This window comes from Colobus angolensis, unplaced genomic scaffold (genome assembly GCF_000951035.1).
Source record: "Colobus angolensis palliatus isolate OR3802 unplaced genomic scaffold, Cang.pa_1.0 Scaffold268, whole genome shotgun sequence".
Lineage (NCBI taxonomy): Eukaryota > Metazoa > Chordata > Mammalia > Primates > Cercopithecidae > Colobus > Colobus angolensis.
The window spans coordinates 6385871-6408878 of record NW_012115910.1 but is presented as its reverse complement, the minus strand read 5'-3'; the positions used below and the strand labels follow the sequence as shown (position 1 = coordinate 6408878).

Genomic DNA, 23008 nt, shown 5'->3' with positions numbered 1-23008 from the left:
GATTAGTGCCCTTGTAAAAGAGGCCTCAGAGAGCTCTGTGTGAGAACACAGTGAGAAGTCACAGTCTGAACCAGGAAACCAGCCTTCGCCAGACACTGAATCTGCCAACATCTTGATTCTGGTCTTTCCAGCCTCCAGAACTGTGAGTAACAAAGTTGTGTGGTTTATAAGACACTTGGTCTATGTTATTCTATCACAGCCCCACAAACAGTGTTGGGCATAAAACCATGCGTAAAACAGAGAAGACTGCTCTCCTTAAAGAGATTCTCATGAGAGGAAACAGAAAACAAGCAAGTAAACAAACAAATAAATAAATTTGCAAGATACAGTTGGCCCATGACTGGGTCTATTGATAGAATGAAAGAGAACAATGGGATGGAGAATGACTTCAAATGTGGAGGTCAAAGAAGACAGTGAAACTTAAGCTGAGATATGTGAGGTAAGAAGAGGCCCTCCCCATGGATGACATGCAGGAAGAGCTCTGCAGCTTGAGGCTCTAGAGAAGAAGGAGCCAGGTGTGTGACAGCCCCAAAGAATGCCATGGCTGTTGTTGGCCTGTGGGGAGCACCTTAAGGTGAGGCTGGATAGAGAGGTAGTGCGAGGAGTCTGTCCTTAGTTCTATGTGTGTGGGAGGAGGCTGTGTTTCATGAGAGCTGATTGGATTTCTTGACCCTCCTCAAAGGAGATGGGTATGCGTGACAGTAGTAGTCTCCTCAGGCTGTCATAACAAAATACCACAGGCTGGGTGCCTTCACCAGGGAAACTTGATTCTCTCGTTGTCCTGGAGGCTGGAAGTCTGAGATCAAGGTGTTGGCAGGGTTGGTTCCTTCTGAGGCTTCTCTCCTTGGCTTGTAGACAGCCATCCTCTCCCTGTGTCCTCACATGGTCAGCCCTCTGTGAGTAACTGCATCCTGATCTCTTCTAGGGACACCAGTCATATTGGATGAGGGCTCACCCAATTGACTTCATTTTACCTTAATCACTTGTTTAAAGCCCTATCTCCAAATACAGTCACATCTTGAAATACTGGGGGTTCAACGTATGAATTTTGGGGGGATACAACTCAGGTTATAACAAGTGACTTTCCAGGACTAATTCCATGGCTACAGAACTCCTAATGTGCAAAATGGGAAATATATTTGTGAAGTTGAAAGGAAACTTCAGGATAAGTAGATGATAATAAATATGACCATCTGATGTAACAACTCTCCCTTATTTCTTTTTATTTTCTCAGCTCTTTTACTTGGTTTCCGTTTGCCTGTGTGTTGCTGTTATTGTCGCCTTCCAGTTAACAGCTTTTACTTTCCGCGAGAACTTGGCAGCCACGGCCCTCCTGCTGTCACTTTTCGGGTATGTGATGAGAAACGCTGCTGCAGAATTACGGTTTGTTTTCTGAAAAAGAAAACCCTCAGGATGGCTTTGAACCTGCTGTCGACTTCATGATTTCCTCTCTTTTGAAGCAATTATGTTGCTTCTGCAAGGGACACAGAGCAAACAAGCCTGAGTAGGATGATGAATGCCCTGTGGAGGAAGGAAGGGCTGACCTGGTCGTGATGAAGACAGCTCTGCCCTGTCTCAGACAGACCCTCAAGCTGTTTGACAAACTTGTGCAGCTGGAAATGGATTCTCTATTATTCTCACTTTGACATTAATCAGGGGCTCAAATACATAATCCAGTTAGCTGGGAGATTGCATTTGTGGAGGTTCTCTCAGCAAGCTGTCCGGCATTTTTTTCTCCTCTCCTATAATATTAGTAGTTTGAAAATGTTTTGTCTAATTTCTATCACTTTTTTTCTCAGACGAAAAAATAGCAAATGGAGAAAAGTCATTTTATGAATTTCTGATTTATGCATACTAGTCAGGATCATTGCTAGTGGCCTCAAAATTATATCTACCTGCTATCAGGATATATATGTCTTCTTATTTGTCATGCATGTATGCTTATATACAGGCTAACTACACAAGAGATACTTAGTAGAGAAAATAATTATCATACTAATTTATTATAATTCAAGGCTATTTTAAAAGATAAAACAACTTGCTTTTATTTAAGAGGATTGCAAATAAAATGATTTTTACAGTTTGTATTTATATAAGTGGCCTAGAATTATTTAAAACGTCTAATTAGAGACAGAGTTTTACTTAAACAAATATATATTATTACTAGATGAATGTGTAGGTGGATGGGTGGATGGATGGAAATATGTAGATAAGAGAGAGAGAGAAAGAGAGAGAGAGGGAGAAAGATTAAGAGAGAGAGGGAAAGAGAGATTAAGAGAGAGGGAGAGAGAGATTGAGAGAGAGAGAGAGAAACAAGACAGACAGACAAACTTTTGGGGGAACATTGATATTACTACTCACTAACCCCAATTCTGTGGCTTTGGTAATACTAATTATTCTGTCTAATGCTCAGTTTTTTCTCTATAAAACTTCATATCTTTTGCTATAAAGATTAAATTAAATAGTTTATGCAAATATAGACAAAGACTGGTACAAAGTACTCATTAAATTAATTTTAGCCATTATTGTTACTCTTTAGAATTATTTTACTCTTTAGAAGATGTAATAGCTATAAAGCATGCTTATAGTAGACATATGTTTATTATATTTAACTAGAAATTTATGGACTTGTGTATAAAGATCTATATGTGTGTGTACCCAGCTCTGAGAACACAGTTTGATTTCAGTTTATTGATCCAATTGAATGGATAGTGTTGTCATGTCTCCCTCTATTTCGAGTAAAATAAACTTTGCTGTAAAATTATTTTTGAATTTTATGAGAGTATATCTCAAAAACTGAGTTAAAACTTAGATGAAATGGTTAGAAAGCCTTAAAAACATGCTTTTAGAATTTTTTATTAATGTTGTTTTGATTTTGAAACCCTTTAAGAATTTGAATTTGAATACCTTCATTTAAAAAAAAAGAATTTGAATTAAACTAAGAATTCTCTTCACATACATAATTACCACATTTTTCAAAGAATTTCTGGAGATTCACAGGTCTGTTGAAGCACAATCGTAGGCAAAAGGGGTTACACACTTCTGATTAAGAACTCTTAGGTTGCAGGGACTGGGAAGATTTCAAAGATAACTCAGACTGTGTTTGTGGTCCCAGCTAATTCCAGGGAAGAAGAGCCCCCAAGGGAAGTCAATCAGGGTCACCGGGTGACATCCACGGGGATGCAGATTTAGAAGGTAGCTCTTTCTTCATGGAGCACAGCCAGTGGAACTGGTGATCGCCCACTGTAACAGGAGGGGCAGTGAGAGACCTGGTCTGGGGAACCACTGTCTCCTGTGTGCCTGGCAATCTCTGGGTGAGGATAGCAGAATTGGTTCACGCCTGTTGTCCCTCTAAGGATCTGTGGGTACAGGGAGCCCAAGGACAAACTCGGGAAAGCTGAATCCCGAGCTGAAACCTAAGAGCAAGTCTAGGCATTAATGGCTGCTTAAAGGCAGGAATCTGAAAATCTACTCATCTGACAAAGGGCTAATATCCGGAACCTACAAAGAACCCAAACAAATTTACAAGAAAAAAACAAACAACCCCATCAAAAAGTGGGCAAAGGATATGAACAGACACTTCTCAAAAGAAGACATGCATACAGCCAACAGACACATGAAAAAATGCTCATCATCACTGGCCATCAGAGAAATGCAAATCAAAACCACAATGAGATACCATCTCACACTGTCTGGGTGAGGGGGAAAAGGACAAGATGGAGGAAGGTGAACAGAAAAGACGCAGCCCCTACTACTTCCGGGTTCTTCATCATCCAACTTACCTGCGTGTGGGAAAATGCAGCCTGTCCCCAGGGAAAAAGTAGACCAACTGAGCAGGCGCGACATGACCTCAATTTGAGGAAATGGAAACTTACCTGGCCACGCCTACAGAGACGCCCCTGGCACGCCCTTGTCCCACCCACTGCCCTCCCATTTCCAAGTCCAGAACATAAAAGTCACTGAGCCGGCGGGTGCCGGCGCGAACTTCCCTGGCCCCATTGCTCATGGACTGGGGAACCTTCCCAGAGAGCGCCCGTGCGACTTCCCTGGCCCCACTTAGAGGACCGGTGAACCTAAAGTTCTTTCTTTCCTACCACTTGCCTCCAGCACCTAACTCTTTCCTGGCCAAGGGAATTAGACAAATCACACACCAGTTAGAATGGCAATCATTAAAAAGTCAGGAAACAACAGGTGCTGGAGAGGATATGGAGAAATAGGAACACTTTTACACTGTTGGTGGGATTGTAAACTAGTTCAACCATTGTGGAAAACAGTATAGCGATTCCTCAAGGGTCTAGAACTAGAAGTACCATATGACCCAGCCATCCCATTACTGGGTATATACCCAAAGATTATAAATCATGCTGCTATAAAGACACATGCACATGTATGTTCATTGCTGCACTATTCACAACAGCAAAGACTTGGAATCAACCCAAATGTCCATCAGTGACAGACTGGATTAAGAAAATGTGGCACATATACACCATGGAATACTATGCAGCCATAAAAAAGGATGAGTTCGTGTCCTTTGTAGGGACATGGATGCAGCTTGAAACCATCATTCTCAGCAAACTATTGCAAGAACAGAAGACCAAACACCACATGTTCTCACTCAACAGGTGGGAACTGAACAATGAGATCACTTGGACTCCGGAAGGGGAACATCACACACCGGGGCCTATGTGGAGGGGAAAGCCGGGAGGGATTGCATTGGGAGTTATACCTGATGTAAATGACGAGTTGATGGGTGCTGACGAGTTGATGGGTGCAGCACATCAACATGGCACAAGTATACCTATGCAACAAACCTGCACGTTGTGCACATGTAGCCTAGAACTTAAAATATAATAATAATAAAAAAGACAAAACAAAGAATAAGGGATAGTATACACGAATTGATTCTTTTAAGAGATAACAAGACAAACATGCCCAATAGCAGTTTTACTGTTTTTCCTCTTTCTGTCAAGGACAGTTGGTTATTTAAACTACAAAAGGGAGAGTCAGGGATAATTAGCATCCAAAAGAGGGAAGTAACACCTGAACTGAATGAAAGAAAACAGACCCTAGCTTACATAAAAATTGAAACCTTAAGAACATATTTGATGTATATTTAGTGCCAAAAGATGAGATTACAGAATCCTGTTTGGTGTCTTGGGAAATTCACAGAGCATGGGGAAGTGGCTGATTTTCAAAAGGGGAATTTTCTTCCCCCATAAATTCCATGATGTTGTGAACAGTAGGTCAATCTCTAGCAAGTTTTAAAATCATTAAAATGATATTATATTTTAATAAAAGCCTGGAGATTATTGAAATTCACTGTAATTTTCACACAAAAAAATTATGCTCTCTAAGCCAATTTCACTTTTTTCTTATAAGAAAGGAGACTGGAGCTGTGAATATGTTAATTTGAGCTAAGCATTTGAAAGATAACTAATGAAAATGTAGTAAAAAAGTGATGGAATCATAGCCAGTTGGAAACCACACTGGAAGACTCTTCATTCATCTAGCAGTAGGAACTCTCGTGTGACTTCATTTAGGACGATGTCTCTGATTCTTTGTTTTTCTTAAATAATGCTTTGATCCACTTGTCAAATATTTAAATGACATAACCCAGCATGGAAACCTTATGTAGTAAGTAACAAAGTACAGATGCTGAACCATCTCAAAGGAAGTAGAGACTAGTGTTGAGCTGGTAATTAGTCCCTCAAGTGCAGATTGGGTATGCAGGCTCCACAGCAAGACAGGGAGGCTGCTGCACCCTTAGATTGTATTGCTAAATGTGGAGATGCTGATCAAAACAGATGATAATCTTGCTGTGTGTTGTGCCAGGCCAACCACATCATGTTCTCTGTGAGGTGGCCTTACCTAAACTCCCCTAAGTCCCACTATGCAAAATTAAACAGAGAGAGCTGGTTGAATATCATGTTGTTAAAGGAGCAGAGAAAGACCCAGTCTTTTGTAGTGAAGGTTTAAGCAGAAAAACATGGCTATCCTCAGCTATTTAAAGGACTGTCACATGGAAAAGAAAAACAATTTGTCACATGTTGTTCCAGAATGTAGAGTTAGAATCGGTAGTTATAAGTTGGAGAGAGTTTTCATTCACTCTTAGAATGAATGTTATGGCAGTTACAGCTGCCCCAAAATTTGGCTCACAAACTTCTACTACTGCTTATGTTTCCGTTGCAAAATTACTTCCAATTCTATGATTTCATTTGATTCTCAAAACAGTCGCTTGACGCAGTGTAGCACTTGATTTTTGTCTCAGAAGGAACAATAAAGGAAAGAGGGGAGGTGTGTGGCGTGGGTGAATATGTGTTGGGTTTTGAATTCTCTCTGTGATAGTGTATTTCAGACAGAGGTGTTGATAATGTACAGCCCTAAGAAGTCATGACTTACCACTCTGGTAATTATTTTGATTTTATTAGTTGATTATCTTATGCAGCAACTGCTTTAGAACAGCTCTTGCCTCCATTTTGTGCTTTGAAAGAATTAGCTTCATGCCCACATTTTGAAGCAGATTGCTATTGAGTGTGTAAAACACTATATGATTTTATATATCATATTACATATATCTAATGAACTATGAGAACGTATCTTTTAACCCAGGAAAGCATTCCAATATCATAGATATCATATGAAAGGGAATGTATACCAGACTAAGGGTTAACTTGAAGGCCTGGCATCTCTTATATCATTTTGAAGTCTCATGCTTTTCAGAACTTGTTAACATATTAAGAAAATCTCAGACATTTTGCAGGCACTGAAATGTTTCAGGTTAAGCCAATTATTCAGCGTAAGAAAACAGTGATACATTTACCTTGAGTGAGCAGAGAACTTGTTGGAGCTCCAGATACATGAGTATCTTTCGGGAAAGTTGTGATTCAAAATCAATGACTTCTCTGCTGATACTAGAAACCATCATTCAAATTGTGTTTCCTTTATTGGGTGCAGTGGTATTATTTCAGGAAGGAGCTGAGGGAAGTTGCCATGAGTGAAACCTGGCTCTAGAATGGAGGAGACAGAATGAGGAAAATGAGATGTTTTCCTTTTAGGGATGTTTGGGTGGTATCTTAGATCCTGATGTCATCTGACACATGTGGAGACTGCTTCTAGGGTTCAATATTTAGCAATGCTTCTTACTCCCCAGTTTTGGGGCCACATGGAAATGAACCCCATGTTCAACTTCACCTACCTATCACCTGCAAAGCTCGATCAAGTGTCTGAACTCTGCAAATCCCCATTATTTTGCCTGTGAGATGACGGTTACAGTGCTGTCTCCTGGGTTGCTGGGGGCTAAAGGAAGAATAGGTCACACTGAGGAGTTACTCTGTGCAATGGATGCTGGAAGAAGGCTTTCAGTTTTTATTTTTAGGCCTTATTTTCTTATGTAGCTCTGCAGCTTTTTATACTCTTGATACCTTTTAATTCTCAATATAACAACTAAGTATTATTCCTGCCTTCCTGACGAGAAGCAGAGCAAAGAAGCTCCTTTTGGGGAAGAAAAGTTGGAGAAGTCAGCTGACTTTCTCCAGGCCACAGAGCCAACGAGTTCAGGCCCATGTACAACCCGTGTGTTGTGACCCCATCCTGTGTTCTTTCTATTGCATTGCAGAGTCCTATGAAGCCCCAGGAAGAGTGTGTTGTCTTTGAAAAATACCATGGAATGTATTTATGTAAAGTTCATTCCTGTTCACCAAGTGAGGAAAAATTTCTGGGCCAATAAAATTGCATCTGTCATTCAGTCTTATGGCTGTCCCCTTATCTGCATTTTTATTTTCAGAGAATTCAGTTACCCACAGTCAACTGTGGTCTCAAGATATTAAATGGAAAATTCCAGAAATAAACAATTAATCGGTTTTAAAGGGCACAATGTTCTGAGTAGCATGATGAAATCTTGTACTGTCTTGCTCTGTCCTGGCAGGGACGTGAATTTCCCCTTTGTCCAGCACATCCTCACTTCAGATCTGGGAGTCAGTGAGTTACCAAATTGATTGTCGCAGCCTGGCAGTGCTTGTGTTCAGGAGACCCTTGTTTTACTAGATGGCCCCAAAGTGCTAGAGTAGGTATGCTGGCATATTACTGTAATTGTTCTATTTTATATTAGTCATTGTTCTTACTCTCTCACTGTGCCTAATTTATAAATCAAACCTTATCATAGGTTGCATGTATGGGAAAAACATAGTGTATATAGGGTTCAGTAATATCTGCATTTTCAGGGATTCACCCCAAGGTCTTAAAATGTATCTGCCATAGATAAGAGAAAACTACTATAAATATTACGGTAAAACAAACATGACTTTTCACTTTACTTTTCAGATATGCAACTCTTCCGTGGATGTACCTGATGTCCAGAATCTTCTCCAGTTCAGATGTGGCTTTCATTTCCTATGTCTCACTGAACTTCATCTTTGGCCTTTGTACCATGCTCATAACCGTCATGCCCCGGTTACTAGCCATCATCTCCAAAGCTAAGGTCAGTAGCTTTGTAGCATCACCTCTACACTTCTGCAACTCTAGTGCAAAGACGGTGTTAACTCACGTCTCTTGTTGCTTTTCCAACTGGAATTCAGTGGAAATGCATTGGTATCCACTGTCTTTAAACTCCGGAAAGATAAATTGATTCTAATTAACAAAAAACATGTTGCCATTATAAAAGCCATTATAAAAGGGCTTAGCAACAATTGGTTAAAAGATGTGCTGTTTCAGCCACTCCATTCTTGAGGGTAGAGTCGTGAAGATGTTCACTGCCACATCCCCAGCATTTTCATCAGAGACTATTTGTTGATGAATTACTGATGAATGGTGGAACAGTGAGTCATTGAAACATGCCCTCTCAATGTTCACTATTGTTAGGGTCAGACTCTACAAGGTAGGATGGGCCATACCGCAGCTGATCATGCTCTCAGGGCACAGCATGTCTGAATGATGATCTGGGGGATTCTGCCCTCTTCTCTGTGATTTCTGGAACAACTTTTATTTTGCTATTTTCCAAGTGTGGCAGCCAAGGGCTTTCCTGAGCATAAGGCCCATGGTCAGGAAGAATTTCTCCTTGCGAGATCAGCACCACTCTCCAATAGACCGTTCTGATTGGCAAGTCATTTCTTAAATGTCATCTCCAGCAGTTGTCTAGGTCAAGCTGAACCCATTCGTCCTGCCACATTCCTTTCACTCCTGTCTCCTCCCTTAGTGAGGCCTACCGGGGTCTTTGCCTCTGCTTTAATACATCTTTCAGCCCCTCAGCATCCCCGGTGCTACCTGGAGGTAGCAGATTTTGCACTTTCCTCTGCCCCCCTTATTGCAGTCCTTTTCATTCTGTTTTCTTTTCTCAGCTCTGGCCACACTGTTCTCTCCTGATTCCCTGCTGTTTATATGGAGTCCGATTCCTCAGTAGTTCCCAAATGTTTGGCCAACTCAGAGGCTGAGAAAATGACCTGGAAAAGCTACTGAACTACTAGTTTTGAAGCATGTGCTGCAGTTCTCATTTAAAATCAAACAGGGGCTGATGCCTGTTTAATTGGGATGAGTCTACTTCCTCATGGCTGGACTTTCAGAGACTTAGTAGATTTGCCAATGATAGCTAACATTAGTTTTTATTATTGTGCTTCCTATTTTGATAGAAGTAGTGAACTCTGTAAACATCGATTATGCATTCAGTGAAGGTAATAATCTATTTTGGTGATTTTTTACAGATTTATTATTGACACTGATTTATATTAATATGTCTACACTTTAAAGAGAAAACTTGCAGAACAATTAATTGGCTTTAGCTTGAGAAGAAAATTGAAATCAGTAGAGATAGTGTACAATTTTCCTCCTCCCTCATCGGATCTCTAACATGACATGAACCATGAGGATGTCAACCATGAACCATGGTGAAACTGAAAAGAGACTCACAATAGATAATCGTAGTGCTGAGGAACTTGGAAGCAGAGAGCTGCCCTGGGGAGTGGAGTCATAGAAGTGAGATTTAGCTCCAAAAGTAAAAGGAAGGAGAATTGTCTATATCCAAAGAGAAAGCGGACCAGGAACCTTTCCACTCATGAGGTTCTACCCCTGTGGCAAGTGGAAAGATATTGTTACCTTTATTTATAAACCGCATTGCTTATTTGTTAAAAAAAATCAACAGCAATGAGATGTATGCCGAAAATGGATGTACATCAATTAGTAACAAATAATAAAAAGCAGCTTATTGCTTTTGTTTGGGTCTTTCTTTTCCTTTGCTCTTTATTTTGATATTATTTGCTTACGAAGCAACATTATTCAAGTGTTTATTTCAAATAATTTCAAATTTTCATTTGTAGGTTATGGAGCTTTGTGGCATTAATTCTTATAGAATTAATGAAAGAAACCGAGGAAGGTGACTGGATTCTCAGATCAGTCTTTTGTTTAAAAAAAAATAAAAATATTTTAAGTTCTGGGGTACATGTGCAGCATGTGCAGTTTTATTACATAGATAAACGTGTGCCATGGTGGTTTGCTGCACCTATCAATCCATCACCTAAGTATTAAGCCCAGCATGCATTAGCTATTTTTCATAATGCTCTCTGTCTCCCACCCCACCCCCCAACAGGCTCCAATGTGTGTTGTTCCCGTCCTTGTGTTCATGCATTCTCATTGTTCAGCTCCCACTTGTAAGTGGGAATATGCAGTGTTTGGTTTTCTGTTCCTGCATTAGTTTTCTGAGGATAATGGCTTCTAGCTCCATCCACGTCCCTGCAAAGGACATGATCTCCTTCGTTTTTATGGCTGCATGGTATTCTATGGTGTATCCATCTATCCAGTCTATCATTGGTGGGCATTTGGGTTGATTCTATGTTTTTGCTACTGTGAATAGTGCTGCAGTGAACATATGCCTATATGTATCTTTGGAATAGAATGATTTATATTCCTTTGGGTTTATACCCAGTAATGGGGTTGCTGGGTCAAATTGTATTTCTAGTTCTAGATCTTTGAGGAATTGCCACCGCATCTTCCACAAAGGTCAACAATAAGTCTTAATATCTAGTGTAACCAGTATTTAACCATTGTGTTTACAAACTATAGTGTTAATGAAATCATTTTCATTGTTACCAAATCACAGTTTATATGATGACACATTTTAAGTTCAAACACAAGATCTGGAACATATCTCTTTCCCACTGGTGAGGCTTCCTGTTGGAGTGAGGGGGATGTAGGGGGAGCAAACACTCGTGTTTCCTAATTTATTTCTTTGTATAATTATCATTTTCAAAATTTTTCACATAATCCTAAATCGAACACTTATGGATGGTTATTCTGTGAGTTTGTGCAGCTGCATCTCCCTTATATGTATGGATTATTTGTTAATGCAGTGTTCATATATTGCTAACACTTTTGTTCATACTTGTGTAGAGATCATTGTGATTTCCTTAAAAATAGATGTAAAAATTATCACTGTTCTCAAGCAAGGAAAACTTTGAAAGGTAAATACCAGTAAATCTAATATCTCAAGAAGTATCTGCTTTGTTTTGATGGCTGTCTGAGAATATCAGTGAGTAGTTGGGATAGGGAAGACTTGGAACACAGAGCTAACCAAGGAGAAAAAAAGTTATTGGTATATGTTATGAAAAAGGGAATAACTTTTAATTGGATTTTTTCTTTATTTCACTGTACAGAATTTACAGAATATCTATGATGTCCTCAAGTGGGTCTTTACTATTTTTCCTCAATTCTGCCTTGGTCAAGGACTGATAGAACTCTGCTATAATCAGATCAAATATGACCTGACCCACAGCTTCGGCATTGATTCCTATGTGAGTCCCTTTAAGATGGACTTTCTGGGCTGGATCTTCGTGGAACTAGCCACGCAGGGCACAATACTTCTTCTCTTGAGAGTTCTGCTACACTGGGACCTTCTGAAATGGCCAAGGTGGGTTCCTAAGGGCTCATTCTCAAGCTGCACTTACTCCTACAAAAAGAGAGGAAGAGAAAAATTCATCCTGGAGGTTGTAAAATAGAAACTGTATCTGATCAGCATTATACATAGTTCTAATGTGTTAAGATTTTATTATTTTTTAAACGTTGATTGGTGTGAGTTACTGACACCAGGAAAGAAAATTTCAAAAGATCAGGGGCCAAGCTGTGAGATAATGTTTCCAATTATTTGTCTCAGTGTATTTTCACTTTGAAATGGCTGAATTTCTTTGTTACGTTGAAGCAGCTAAGGTAAATTTGGTTGATACCACAATGATTATTTTTATGACTAAATGCCAAGAACTCTGGGAGCAGGAAGATAGGAAAATTCAGTATGGATGTCTGTATGTCCTTTGCTGGATCTTGTTGTTTATGCTGCTGTGTTCTCATCTTTGACAGGTGAGATCGAAAGTCAGTAGCACGGGGCATATGTAGACATATAGATGTATAATGTGGTTTATACGCATGCATGCACACACATGCATTCCTACTACTATAAATAGGATTTAATGTGGCCTTGCAAGAATATCTGAAATATTGTCAGATAAAACATTTGAACTACATAAGGAAGCAATGTGTTTTCCTGTGGAGGGTCCACAATGGTATGACTTCCCCTCCTTACCCAAGTGGTCTGAATTCATTGGCCTGCTCTTTCCAAGAGCTATGTATTTCCTTTTGACCGCTACTTGAGGGAGGGATCCTTTTTGGAGAAATTACCAATTAAGACCATGTCACTAGAAATCTATTAAGGATTATAAAGACACATGATTAATGATTTATGGTGATCCCCTCATAGAATTATTTTTCCTTTCAGCCATTTCCTGACATATTTTGTTACATAACCCTTTTTAATAAAGGAAAGTAGGCACAATTTTGAATATAAATCCCAATGTGCTTTTGAATTGGCCACGTCACCCTGGAGTCTGCAGATTTCCAATAGCTGAGTGAACCTGGAGTAAAATGCCGAGTGCCTTTTAAACATAATTTGTTCTCTGATGTCCCTTACTAGTTTAGTGTATTTTAAAAATCTATAATGTAGGATCCCCCTTGGCAGATTTCAGGGTACTTCATTTTCCTATAGTATCAAAAGATTTTTCTTTAAAGAAAAAAACTGTATTACCTTTACTTTCTAGAGTTGTAAGTATAAGTTGAATTGTATTTTAGAATAATGTCCTTGTTATCCACAGTAAAGAGTCAATTTTTTTCTCTGCATGAAGGTTACAGAGCATAGAAATTTAAGTGAATTTAGACATTAGTTGCTTACTACAGTTTTATGGATAACTGTCATAATGACTGCATGACCCAGTCAATTTACTTTTAAAACCCACATCTAACTAAACCACTAATCATTGTTTGAAAGGTAAAGCCCAAGGTTCTTAGCAAGCCCCCCACCCCCCTGTCAAGTGTGGTGCCTTCTGCTCAGTGAAGGTGTCTGTAATCCCCCTTCCATCCCCACAGGGATATTTGTTGCCCTGACTCTGGGGCTGGGCTGATGCCTTCTCAGTGTTTCTGTTACGCCCTCTTTCTCTATTAGGGCACATCTGTGTTGCTTTATAGTATTGATATGCGACTCATAATTGAATCTTGGAAGAAAATAGGAAGACCCTGCCCTGTGCAACTGGGAATGGATAGATCCTGCCTTCCCAGCCTGAGCAGGGCCCCTGTCACCTGCACCCACTGCTGGACGTGAGTGCTGAGATCCCACTTCCTTGCTGTCCTTCCCTAACCTGCGCTGGCTCCTGTCCAGCTGTCCCACTGTCCTGCTACTGGCCTTGGGTTGTTTGCCAATAATTCAGGTTTCCATTGGGACCTGGACCCTAGTTCCTGCCTTTTCTGTCTCCTGCCTGGAGCTGCACTTTTGCTTTCTATACCCTAGGTGCTGGCTGGGTTGGAACAGCCACACAGTTCAGATGTGAGATGTGCTGCATATCTGGAAAATCCTGCTATATTTAGGTCCCATCTGAATTCTTCCTATTTAGTATAGAGATCATTGGTTAGTCATTTTCAGTTAGAGGATACCTAAGTGGCACATTTCTGGGCATAGCTGGATTCCTGTATTAGGACACTGGATTGTTGTGAGTGGGTGGATCAGAAGTAACCTCAGTCAATTGTCTCCACCAGTCAGAATGCCTTGAGGAGATGTAAATGAATGTGCACACCTGGGCCCCTTCCTGGAACTCTGCAATGAGAAGCTCTGGGGGTGAGGCCCAGGAGCTGTTCATAAAGCTTCCTCAATAATCCTCCTGAGGAGAGGATGAGCAAGCTGATGTGGGTTGCTGTGAGTACTGCTCTGCCAGGCAGGAGGGAATACAGGTGGCACAGCTTCCTGTTGGAGTGTGAAGACCTCTGGAAGTCCAGGACAGGGGGAAAGGTCAATAAACACACCTTGATCTGCGGAAGGGAAATAACATTCAAGCAGAAAAGTGTAAAATTCAATGAATTTTCACAAATTGAACACACTATGTAACCCCCTCTCACTAATAAACTGAATACTACCAACACTTCAGATGGCCTGTCATAAACTTTTCCATTAATAGCTGCACCCTAGGTAACTACAATCCTTATTTTTATTTTTATTGATTCATTTTTCATGCCTTTGAACTTTATATAAATGAGGTCATATAAGATAGAATCTGAGTGTCTAGCTATTTTTCTCATCATCTATGTTCTGTGTAGAATAAATTATATATTTGTCAAATGGTGATTTCAGGTGTGGAAAAATAATAAAGAAAAGTTGCTAGGGATACTGGGAGCTTGCCATGGATATTGGATTTTATTTTTGATACCTTTTTTATTTTGTAATAGTTTAATAATCAGAAGAAGTTGTAAAATTATTATCGAATGTTGCTAATGTACCTTACACCTAGCTTCTCCCAATGATAATATAATGATATACTACGTGGCAATTTACACTGTCAAAGCCAGGTAATTGATTTTGGTTATGATACTCACTCAGTGGTTATCATTAACATATAATCATTAAATATATTTTAAATGACTAATATTTTAAATATATTTTAATAACTAAAATGTTGGCATATTATAGTTTGCAGGGGAAATTGAAATTTATTTGAAAGTCAAATGTGTCAGATTGGAAATTATAAAGATTAAAAAGTGAGCAGCTCAGATTTAGAGAAAATAAGAGTTGAAAATGAAGTTTGCATTACTCTGATAGATACTTATTGAATACTTATTGCAAAGTATTGTGCAAGTGCTGGTTACATAATCCTTTTATATGATTCAACATATACTATAAACTTACAATGTTTGAGTACTTTTATATGCAGTCTACTTTATTAAATGGCTCTTTCAGTAAAAGTGCTTATTAGGTAAATGCCTTATAATAATTTTGTGATAAGCTATTTGACATTTAGTATAAAAGTCTGGCATGACTTTATTATTCATAAAATTAAAAACTAGCTGTAGTTTAGTGTCAATCCATTTCAGTATCTTTTAGGAACATGTATATTTCATTTATGTTAGACAATAAAAATGGATTCTTGCCTGATAATCAGGATGGCAGAACTGGGGTGCTCTGGACAAAGCTGATTGTGCAGAAGTCCAAAAGCAGTATCTTCCATTATTTACAAATCTCTGACCCTTTTCCCTCTTCTAGACTATTCCGGTGTCATGTGCCAGGTGTGAATTCACTCTGATTTCATCTTCCCAGGGGTCAATCTACTCTCCAAGGCATAGTCAAATCTTCTAAGGATATAGATGTTGAAAAAGAGGAAATGAGGGTGTTTGAAGGAAGGACCAGTGGAGACATTCTTGTGTTACACAACCTTAGTAAACACTATCGACGCTCTTTCCAGAAGATTGTTGCTGTGCAAGATATTAGTTTGGGCATACCAAAAGGAGAGGTAATGAAGCTTCTATTTTTAGTCTTCTTCTGTTGTGAACCTGTGCAACTCCAATTGCCGATCTGCTTGTGTTATTCTCAGAATATTTGAAATCAGAGCCAAAAATAGCCTTCAAATTTTGGAAATTCCTACAAAATCAGTAGGAGCAGAACCAAAAGAAGGTCTGTTGACTATTTCATAGTTAAAAACTTGGCTGATTGATAGGATTTATTTCGTTTTATAATTTTAAAACTTTCATGTGATTGCATAGTTTTAATTATGACTTGGGCTATGGGATAACTTTTTGCTGAGGAAATTTTTCTTTTAATCTAATTAAGGACCACTTTTATTTCTTACTGGGACATCAATACTCTAACCAATTAAGCCAATCTGGCAAAATGCTACTCTGAAAAGGTAAAGAACACTCACCTACCGTAGCAATAGCTCAGGAAGTTTTTTTTCACAGGTAAGACATTAATTCTAGTTATAATGTTTAATCAGAACTGACAGAAGTCATATAAATTGTTCCTGATTTGAGCTTAATGTGTAAAGGGAAATCAGTTCTGGAAGTGATTGCCTTCAATTAACTGTTAAAAATAAAAGAGCACCTTGCATTCATATTGTTCCCAGCTCCTGAGAAATTCAAAATAGGTTATATTGTTATCTGATTGGTATTTATGTTCTACTTGTGATCTGACAGTAGGTGTCTCAGATATGAGTATTCTGAGGTAAAGAGAAGCCAAGAAACCAATCTGAAGTAATGCAGGCTTATTCTTACTCTCTGAACTATGATTTCTGGTAGATCAGGACAAAATGTTAAGAAAGATTTATTTATTTATTTTTTTTTTAGTAGTTGTTAGCTTCTGCTCTAAGACTTACCCATCTTATTGAACTATTTTTTTAACCCTTGCTTTAAAATTCATGATTATTTAGAGTTTTGCCAGTACCTTTCCATAGTAGTTTGAAGCAAAGGAGTGTGGGGGGGCAAAGTTCACTGAAAATCAACTGACAAAAGACAGATTAACAGGAAAAAGACCTATGAATTTATTTGATTATAGTTTTACGTGCTACAAGAACAGCTCAGATTTAGAGAAAATAAGAGTTGAAATGAAGATCGAAAGATACAGGGAAACTGTCTATTTTTATGGTTAGGTTCAACCAAATACGGACAGCCATGTAGAAATATGGCTGGACAAAAAGAGTATGACCCAGTTAATGCTCTTAGACTGAGAGGGGAAGCCCAGCAAGGCCTCTCTGTTTTGATGCTTTTTTTTTTTTTTTTTTTGAGTTACTATCTAGATGTTTTATTTTTAGTTTTTAAAATTTTATTTTAAGTTCTGGGATACATGTGCAGCACGTGCAGTTTTGTTACATAGTTATAAACGTGTGCCATGGTGGTTTGTTGCATCTGTCAGTCTGTCACCTAGGTATTAAGCCCCACATGCATTAGCTGTTTATCCTGATGCTCTCCCTCCCCCTATCCTCTTGACAGGCCCTAGTGTGTGTTGTTCCCCTTCCTGTGCCCATGTGTTCTCACTCTTCAGCTCCCACTTATAAGTGAGAACAGGTGGTGTTTGGTTTTCTGCTTCTTCCTTTTGGGTGTGGGGCAGGACCCTGTCTGGAATGCAGGTCTGTCTTATGACCTACAGTCAAACAAGGTAGATCAGATAACTTCTTTAGGGCTAATATTTGCACTGAAAAATATGTAAGGGGGGAGAAGTTAGGGTAATATTTTTAGGTTTTATGGCTGGCTTTGAGGAAAAGAGGTTCTAGTTTCTATGACCGCCTCAGGGGAGAAAGAGGGGCCAGAGACAGCAGGGCAGGGAAAGTCAGAGAAAAACTTTTGATTCTGAGGCTGCCTTTGAGGCCGTCACTTTGGGGTATTATTTTCTGAGTCCCAACAGGGCTAAGAGAGAAACTTGTAAAACATTGATAAGAATGATGCTCCAGGTATCTTAAATGATCCAAAATGCCATTTAAAGTTGAATTTTATTCTCTTAAGCTCTTATCAGCATTACAGTTTAATGACCTAGATGGAGAGTGCTATGCAAGAGTCTGTGGAAAATACAGAAATGACTAAGATACAGTCCTGTGTTGTTTAACAATGGGGATATAGTCTGAGAAATGTGTCATTGGGTGATTTCATTATATAATATACTTTCACAAGCCTACATGGCACAGCCTATGATACACCTAGGCTGTATGGTATAGCCCATTCTTCCTATGCTACAAATCTATATAGCATGTGCTGAATACTGTAGGCAATTGTAACATAATGGCAAGTATTTGTGTATCTAAACAGAGAAAAGGTAGAGTTAAAATATGGTATTGTCATCTTGTAAGATGACCATTGTATATGCAGTTCATCATTGCCTGAACTGTCATCGACTATATGTCCTTCTCCATCTAGAAATTAATAATCAATTAGGAAACAAAATATCATAAGCACATCTAGAAATTAATAATCAATTAGGAAACAAAATATCATAAGCATATACTATGTTACATGGGAGCATGAGCATTGTCCCAAGGCGGGGACAATGATATAATAATATAATATTTTTTGGAAGCCACAGCATCATAATAATTATTATCCTCCCAATTTCATTTTTGTATATATTAAACCATTTTCTAAAAATAACTGAAAGGTACATGAGTGGTATTGTCTTCAGTGCTGTCAGTCCAGAGAGGGTGGCTGGGCAGGCAGGGAAGGAAAGGTGGGAGGACAGGTTATGTGGGGAGAACTTTATTAAAAAGGTAGTTTATAGCTAAGCCTTAAAGCATTGGTAGAATTTGGATAGCTGATGGTGGTGTACCCTGGGACATGGACAGAGTAGGCCTGGAGGCAGACGGACTCACATTGCAGATGGTGGGAGAGATGCAGGGGAAGTGGGGAAAACACAGTAATTGAAGCAGGTGGGAACTCAGGGCAGTTGTGAAATCCAGAGGTCCAAAACAGGGTTATGTGATGGTTAGGTGGTGCTTGGTGGCAGAAAATCCAGAAGCAGTCACTTTCCAAGATTTGAGAAGCCAGGAAGCCAGTTTGTATCCGTAGATTGCAGCTCCTAGCCATCAGAAAATAGCTGTCTTGGAAGGAGATTGACAGAACCAGAGAGACACAGTCACCAAGGTGGACTCTCAGGCACAGTATATGCTGAGGCACATAAAAGAGACAAAGTGTAGAAAAGACAGCAAGAAGATCATTTTTCATGTTGACTGTAAGGCGAGATTGGATCAAGAAATGAGTTGACCCTATGCTCAATGTCAGAATATAGAATTAATATCAGAGGCATAGCCTAGACTCTTGAGTTAGGAGTGAATTTACAGGAATTTACAGCCTCTTCAATGGAAAAAGAAGATACATAAGAAAGCTGTGAGCACTACACACACAGACACACACACACACACACACACACATATATACAGTAGAAGATGTAATCTTTTAAGAAAATACTTTAAAATATATAAAAATGAAATCAGAGTAATAATTATAATGATGTGACTTCCAAATAATATTGTATTATCTCTGCATAATTTGGGATAGTTGGCATTTACTCTCATCCTCTTGAGTTTTCCACATATGAATTTATTGTCTGTAAATTACTGCTGAAATTCTTATATCACTCAAGTGCCATGATGATTTTGAGAGGACTTTGTAATCTATACAGTGTTTTATACAATATTGTCATTTTAAAACTCCACAAATAACACAAACCAACAAAGTCAACCCAGAGTTGGCTAAAAGCAAGTGCTGTTTCTAATATAATTTTGATTTTATTTAACTTGTTCTATTTATTTAGCTTGTTTGATTGAGTGTGCTTTACTTAACTTTGTTTCCTCTTAGTGCTTTGGACTTCTAGGGGTGAATGGAGCTGGGAAGAGCACCACTTTCAAAATGCTGAATGGTGAAGTTTCTCCAACTTCAGGACATGCTATCATCAGGACTCCCATGGGGTAAGATCCAGATTTCATCACGTTTGCTGCTTAAAGAGGTAACAAGCCCAGAGAACCCCCAGCATTCCCTGAGTCCTGTGGAATAAAATTTGAAAACATCATTTTCCTCCAAATTTACCTTCCAATTTCTTTGAAGGGGGAAAAAGTTTCCAAATATGAATGAACTGAGCTCAGTAATTCCAGCTGGAGTAAAGGGTCAAGGAGGTCTTATCACAGAGCAGCCAAAGGCAGACCTCCCTGGGACGTATCAGAGTGGATTGGAAGTGCCCGGCTCCTCTCTGCACATGCAACTAAGGGGAGTAGGAAATGACAAAGGGGTGGTTCTTCTTTATTATCCTCTGGATAAAGCTTCAGATGTTCCCATCAGCCTAAGTGGCCAGATGGTTTCCCTCTTTTTACCACCCAGACTTCCTCTTTCAGGTGATCATGACTCCTTCAGGGTGGGGCAGTGAACACATTAAAAACCAAGAAAGCCACCTCTAGAGGAGTAGGCAAGATGTTTATTTCCCTTGTTCTAACATACGTGAAGTCCCTGGGCACCCTGCACACTCAGAGGCTGCCTGAGGCTGGATGACCCCTTCAGGTTCTGTGGGTAACATGCATTCATGTACTCCTGTATGTCACTCTTACCTCAGTCCCGTTTCACAGGGATTCTTCACCTCCTTCTAAATTGTGTGCTTGGTTGGGAACATTCAGGGCATAGTGCCTTCATGCCCCTTTCTGCACCTGTATGGTAGCATGTCTTCCCTTTTCCCCTGCTCTGATCAGGACTAATGTTAATGAGTTTTCTCTCTACTGCAAGAAGTAATCCCCTGCTCTAAACCTCTCTGTGCTCGATTTGCTCTTTGATTTGTGTGCTGTCAAGTTTACCCTAACAGCAAACTGGTCTCAATATCACAAACTAAAATCTTAGATCTTTAATTTCCCAGCCAGTTTCTGGCAATTCGTTCTCCACACACCGCTCCTGTGCTGTGCCTCCTTATATGGATGTCCTCATATCCCATTCTGTTTTCAGTACTCTGTTACAAGGCCCCAGGCATCTATCTTTCTTTTTTTCCCACTACAGCAAACTCATTGTAACTTGATGGGTAGTCAAATTCACAGCTGTATTTATGAATTTTAACCCAGCACCCACCAGCCAACAGGTTGAGACCCGACCTCCAGCTTTCTGTTCAGTTTCTGAGCCAGAGAGATATTTATTTTTAAGAGTGGTTAGATGTTGTCGACACTAGTTTTGCAGCAATGAATATGGCACATAAAAATCGATTAAGCACTGTTCTGTGGATGTAAAGAAAGAACTGTAAAGCGTTGTGTCTACAATTTCTCACTGGAATTTTAATTGACTTTATGTTGCATTTATAAATTAATTTGGAAAGAACTAACATTTAACAATTTTTTTACAATAACTTGCTAAAATAAATAGAATTCTTTTGTAAAAGTATTTTAATTAATCCTTATATTCTATTAGAAGAGAATGCTCTTATCAGTAATTAATGAAATATTTTTCTACACTTTATAGTAATGTCTCTTTTTTAAATTTTATTTTTTATTCCAATAGGTTTTTGGGGAACAGGTGATGCTTGGTTATATGAATAAGTTCATTAGTGGTGATTTCTGAGATTTTTGTGCACCCATCACCTAAGCAGTGTACACAATACCCAATGTGTAATCTTTTATCCCTCACTCCCCTACCAGACTTTCTCCCAAAGTCCCCAAAATTAATTGTATCATACTTAAAATGCATTGTATCATTCTTTTGCCTTTGTGTGTTAATAGCTTAACTCACAATTATGAGTGAGAATATAAGAATGTTTGGTTTTCCATTCCTGAGTTACTTCACTTAGAATAATAGTCTCCAGTTCCATCCAGGTTGCTGCTAATGCCATTATTTAGTTCCTTTTTGTGGCTGAGTAGTATTTCATGGTGTATATATATGTATATATGCACATACATACATATATATCATATTTTCTTTATCCACTTGTTGATTGGTGGGCATTTGGGCTGATTTCATATTTTTGCAATTGCAAATTATGCTGCTATAAACATGTGTGTGCAAATATCTTTTTCATATAATGACTTTTTTTCCTCTCAGTAGATACCTAGTAGTGGGATTCCTGGATCAAACAGTAGATCTACTTTTAGTACTTTAAGGAATCTCCACACCGTTTGCTATAGTGGTTGTACTAGTTTATATTCCCATCAATAGTGTAAAAGTGTTCCCTTTTTACCACATCCATGCCAACATCTATTATTTTGATTTTTTGATTATGGCCATTCTTGCAGGAGTGAAGTGGTACCACATTGTGTTTTGATTTGCATTTCCCTGATAGTTAGTGATGTTGCACATTTTTCATATGCTCGTTAGTCATTTGTCTGTCTTCTTTTGAGAATTGTCTATTCATGTCCTTAGCCCACTTTTTGATGGTATTTGTTGTTTCTTTCCTGCTGATTTGTTTGAGTTCGTTGTAGATTCTGGATCTTAGTCTTTTGTCAGATGTATAGATTGTGAAGATTTTCTCCTACTCTGTGGGTTGGCTGTTAACTCTGCTGATTGCTTATTCAGCTGTGCAGAAGCTTTTTAGTTTAATTAAGTCCCATCTGTTTTTCTTTGTTTTTGTGGCATTTGCTTTTTGGTTCTTGGTCATGAAGTCTTTGCCTAAGCCAATGTTTAGAAAGGTTTTTCTCATCATGTATTCTAGAATTATTATGGTTCCAGGTCTTAGATTTAAGTCTTTGATCCACCTTGAGTTGATTTTTGCATGAGGGGAGAGACGAGGATCCAGTTTCATTCTTCAACATGTGGCTTGCTAATTATCTCTGCACCATTTGTTGAATATAGTGTCCTTTCCCCTCTTTATGTTTTTGTTTGTTTGTTTGTTTGCTTTGTCAAAGATCAGTTGGCTGTAAGTGTTTGGCTTTATTTCTGGGTTGTTGATTCTGTTTCATTCATGTTCTTATTTTTATACAAGTACCATTCTGTTTTGGTGTCTGTGGCCTTATAGGATAGTTTGAAGTTAGGTAATGTGATGCCTCCAGGTTTGTTCTTTTTGCTTAGTAAGTGCTTTGGCTATGTGGGCTTCTTTTTGGTTCCATATGAATTTTAGGATTTTTTTTCTAGTTATGTGAAGAATGATGGTGGTATTTTGATGGAATTCCATTGAAATTGTTGATTGCTTTTGACAATATGGTAATTTTCACAATATTGATTCTGCCCATCCATGAGCATGGGATGTGTTTCGATTTGTTTGTGTCATCTATGATTTTTTTTTTTTTTT

At 38.8% G+C, this 23008-nt stretch overlaps 1 protein-coding gene across 1 annotated transcript in view; it reads left to right on the top strand.

Moving 5' to 3' along the window:
• Nucleotides 1–23008, top strand: part of ABCA13 (ATP-binding cassette, sub-family A (ABC1), member 13) — a 502078-nt gene that overhangs the window by 354498 nt on the left and 124572 nt on the right. Inside the window, exons 51-55 of the mRNA XM_011947569.1 lie at nt 1235–1350; nt 8320–8476; nt 11637–11890; nt 15605–15797; nt 19621–19730. Of these exons, the coding sequence (XP_011802959.1) occupies nt 1235–1350; nt 8320–8476; nt 11637–11890; nt 15605–15797; nt 19621–19730 (830 nt within the window). The remainder of the gene's footprint in view (nt 1–1234; nt 1351–8319; nt 8477–11636; nt 11891–15604; nt 15798–19620; nt 19731–23008) is intronic.